General features: G+C 39.8%; 1 protein-coding gene across 1 annotated transcript; it reads right to left on the reverse strand.

The window, feature by feature from the left end:
* Positions 1-602: 602 nt before the first annotated feature.
* Positions 603-3,027, reverse strand: arl4d (ADP-ribosylation factor-like 4D). The gene has a single exon (XM_084740512.1). It carries the CDS (start codon positions 1,850-1,852, stop codon positions 1,244-1,246), a length of 609 nt encoding a protein of 202 aa, XP_084596638.1. The 5' UTR covers positions 1,853-3,027; the 3' UTR covers positions 603-1,243.
* Positions 3,028-3,992: the final 965 nt, after the last annotated feature.

A 3,992-nucleotide genomic window follows, 5' to 3' on the forward strand; every position in this document is an offset into this window, starting at 1 on the left:
AAACAACTATTGTTATAGAAACTGAAACTTAACCTCTATGGCCATGAAGGGAATGCACTTAGGATTTACTGGTTTCATGGCAATAAAACTTCATCATCGTTTTGGTGTTTTCCGTCACCACAAAAAAAATAAAATAACGTACAAAAAATTGTCCTTCTGTCCAACACAGACACAAAAACGTGGAATAAATATTTTGGAGGAAGCATCAGTGGAAGAACAGAAACATTTAGTGGATCAGAGCTTGTGAAGGATTTTAAGAACATTTTAGATCTTTTTAACGTGTGTGTTCTAGGTTAAACTCTTAAAATATGAAAGGGTTACTGAAAGAACCCTGTGGATGGGATCCAGATAAAACCCTTGGAATATAAAGGGGTTCTTGATAGAACCTCCTGAGTGGGTTCTAGATGAATCTCTTAAAGTAAACAGTGGTTATAGGTAGAACCCTTTTGGTGGGTTCTAGATGAAAAAGGGGTTATTGGAAGAACCTACCAAATGGGTTCTAGCCAAATGTTTTAAATTTTAAAACAGTTCTCGGTAGAACCCTCCAAGTGGGTTCCAGATAAAACTCTTAAGATATACAGCAGTTCTCTGTAGAATCCCCCGAGTGAGTTCTAAATAAAACCACTGTAATATAATAAGGGTTCTTGTTGGAACCACCTGGGTGGGTTCTTGTTAGTACCCTACAAGGCTGAAAAGGTTCTAGATAGAAGAGAGATAGAAGGGTTCTCATCAGAACTTATCATAGAGGATTCTGGGTGAAACCTTTCACAGATGGTTCTACCTTTAATGCTTTATAATAGGTTCCAAGTAGAACTCTGGGATAGGGTTCCAAGTGGAATGTTTAGAACCTTGATTTCTAAGAGTGTATTTGCCACATGGATCTAAATGTGTTCTTATGTTAGTTCTACAGTTTTGTTAGAACTCTTCTTTGAAACTTGAAGTGTAGAAAAGCACTTAGTGAGGACTAACTGCTAGAACGGTTCCCTTTAAATCTATAATAATCTGTCAGAGGGCAGCAGAACAGAGAACGTGCCAATACAGGTTCAGTTGTTATGAGTAAATCCATTTGTTCTGACCCTGAGGCCACGTGGAACTCAAGTTCTGTTGGCACAAACTGTTCTCCCATTAACAGGAACGTTAAGTGTCTCAACAGCTGCAGAGGATAAATGTTCTCCGCCTTCATCTCTTCCTGTTCCTGTTGTTCTCTGCCTTCATCTTTTACTCTTCCTGTTGTTCTCTGCCTTCATCTCTTCCTGTTCCTGTTGTGCTTCACCATCTTCTTCCTCTTCAGGATCATCTCGTACAGTTTCTCCAGACCCGGCTGGAGGCCCTGACCGTCCACGGCGCTGCAGCTCTGCACGTGATGCAGCGTGTACGTGCTCAGTTCATGCACGGCGAGCAGCTTCTCCACCTCGGTGACGGACAGCGCCGAGTCCAGGTCCTGCTTGTTGGCGAGGACGAGCACGGGGACGCCCTGGTTCTCCGACGTGCGGGTGATCTTGTGCAGCTCCACTTTGGCCTCCTCCATCCGCTCCAGTTCGGTGGAGTCCACCACGAACACCATCCCGTCCGTACGCCGCGTGTACGACTTCCACAGCGGGCGCAGCTTCTCCTGCCCGCCCACGTCCCACACCTGGAAGCTGATGGTCCGCGACGCGCCCACGGGAACCTTGATCTTCTCCGTGTTGAAGCCCTTGGTGGGGATCGTCTTCACAAACTCCTTCAGCTTGAGGCGGTACAGCAGAGACGTCTTCCCGGCCGAGTCCAGCCCGATGACGACCACATGCAGCGACTGGAAGTTTGGCAGGAAGGACGGCGTGTTGGGCGCCATGTCGGTCAGCTGGTTCCCCATGACTGCAGCCACAGATTCACACCTACTTCAGACGAGGTGACAGATTCCTGATCTAATCCTCTCTCAGCTGATTGGCATTTGTCCTCAGAGGCAGATGGGATCAGATGGAGCTGCAGACCTTATCAAAACACACACAGAGAGAACGTTACCGAGAGAACAATGGCTGCCAAAGGAGTGTGTGTGTGTTTAAAGGACTATTTCACAAGAAAACAGAGGAACAGATAGTGATGATTATCAGTGGAAGTGCTTGAATTTAATCAACATGGAGCCTCCTGAGTTCACACCTCAGTTTACTGTAAGACAACTTTTAGTGGTGTCACCTAATCTTTTCACTTTAACTTAACATAAATATATACGTTTTAGTACTCTGTCAATTTAAAATTTCTACTTATTATTTTCAGATTGTACTTATAAACATGATTTAGGGTGACCAGATGTCCTGAAAAATTCAGGACAGTCCCGCATTTCAAGCAGAATTTTGTCCTGTTTGTCCCAAAAATTAACCGTTACAGTAGAGCTGCAACAATCGATTATTAAATGAATCACCTACTATTTTACTGATTTCAGCTTCCTAAATGTGAATATTTTCTGGTTTCTTTGCTCCTCTATAGTGGGCTGCAATAAAGACTGTTTTCATAGTTGATTATTTTCTCGATCAATAGCTGTTTTCCTATAAACTGTCAGAAAATACTGAAAAATGTTGATGATTGTTTCCTAAATCCTAAGATGTATAAGTCAAATATTGCTTGTTCTGGCTCAACCAAACTCCACTGGCAAAATCACTAATTTTTCCTCACAGAACACACAGAGCTGCTGGTGTATCAGTGCCTCAATCTGTTAGTTTGTTTGTGTTTTTATGTAACTTTGGTGAATCTGAACAAACTTTTTAAAACACTGAACTCACACAATAACACAAACTAACTACCTGATTGAGGTAGCAGAAGACCAGCAACTCCTGTGTTCTGTGAGGTAAAATTACTGATTTATCCTGTGGAGTTTGGTTGGTTTGTAGTGAGCCAGATGTGGTTTATATACGAGTGGTTTCCCACCATTAAAGGCTGTCTGACAGCAAAGTAAAGTGGTGCAAACATAAATAAAACGCACACTTGAACTGATATTGATTTTTTAGGTGTCTAAAATACATTTGGCTGCTGATCCTGTCCACAGCAGTACATTTTCTTAGCTTCCTACACCAGTTCTTCTTCAAACTAGAAGCGTGCCGACCATCATCTGCTGTAGGTAACACACTGAAAAATATCTAAAAAATGTGTTTGTAAGCTCATACAGCTTTAATGACAACCTTATCTGATTAAAGGATGATTAAAAGGACGGTAACATGCCGGTCATGTGTGCATAATGTTCATGTGTCTTGCACTTGACTTGAAGTCATTTAAGTCTAATTAACGTACTGATGTGAGTTCACTCAACTTATTAAATTAAGTTTTAGAAAAAAGCAGACTTGTCATGATTCATTTATTTGAGAGTTTCTGTTTCTTTAGTACATGTTAAGATAAATTATAGTTGTTTCTTTTAATCATAAATAAAACAATGCCATCCATGATTAAGGTCAGTACTGATTTAACTCCTGCTGTAGTTGATTCAACTTAATATCTTGAGCTTATTGAACCTGAATGTTTTCTCAGGTTCACTTAATTCACATTTTCAAAACTCATTAGATGAACCAATTATTCAGTCCATGTTCAGCCAACTCACATTTTTAAGGCAGCACCAAGACAAAATTACATTTTTAAGTTGAACCAACTTAAAAAGATTTAATCTCTATAAAACCTAACTACAGTTTAACAAAGAGTAACACTGAGGAAAATGGCTTTAAAATTCACTGAGTGAATTTTGTTGCAATTTTTACTATTTTTTTTCTCAAATGCAAAGCAAAGACTAGTTTAGTTTTATTTCTTGAATTATTTAGCTCTATAAGACTTTATAAACTTCATCATAACCACTAGCAAAGAAGGTGACAATCTATACTGAAATCTTTTTGCTGTAAAGAAAAATAAAATATAGATAATACAGGGAATTTTAACTCAAATTCAACTCAGTTCTTCTGTACTGATATTGTTTTAAATTGAATATATTATCAAATATACATGAAATATATCCCTTAGTCTGTTAGACAAGAGGA

Source organism: Lutjanus erythropterus, chromosome 17, assembly GCF_056507025.1.
Source record: "Lutjanus erythropterus isolate fLutEry1 chromosome 17, fLutEry1.hap2, whole genome shotgun sequence".
Lineage (NCBI taxonomy): Eukaryota > Metazoa > Chordata > Actinopteri > Lutjaniformes > Lutjanidae > Lutjanus > Lutjanus erythropterus.

Excerpts from the sequence above, each read along its gene's own strand:
- arl4d (XM_084740512.1), bottom strand. The coding sequence starts at position 1,852 with ATGGGGAACCAGCTGACCGACATGGCGCCCAACACGCCGTCCTTCCTG.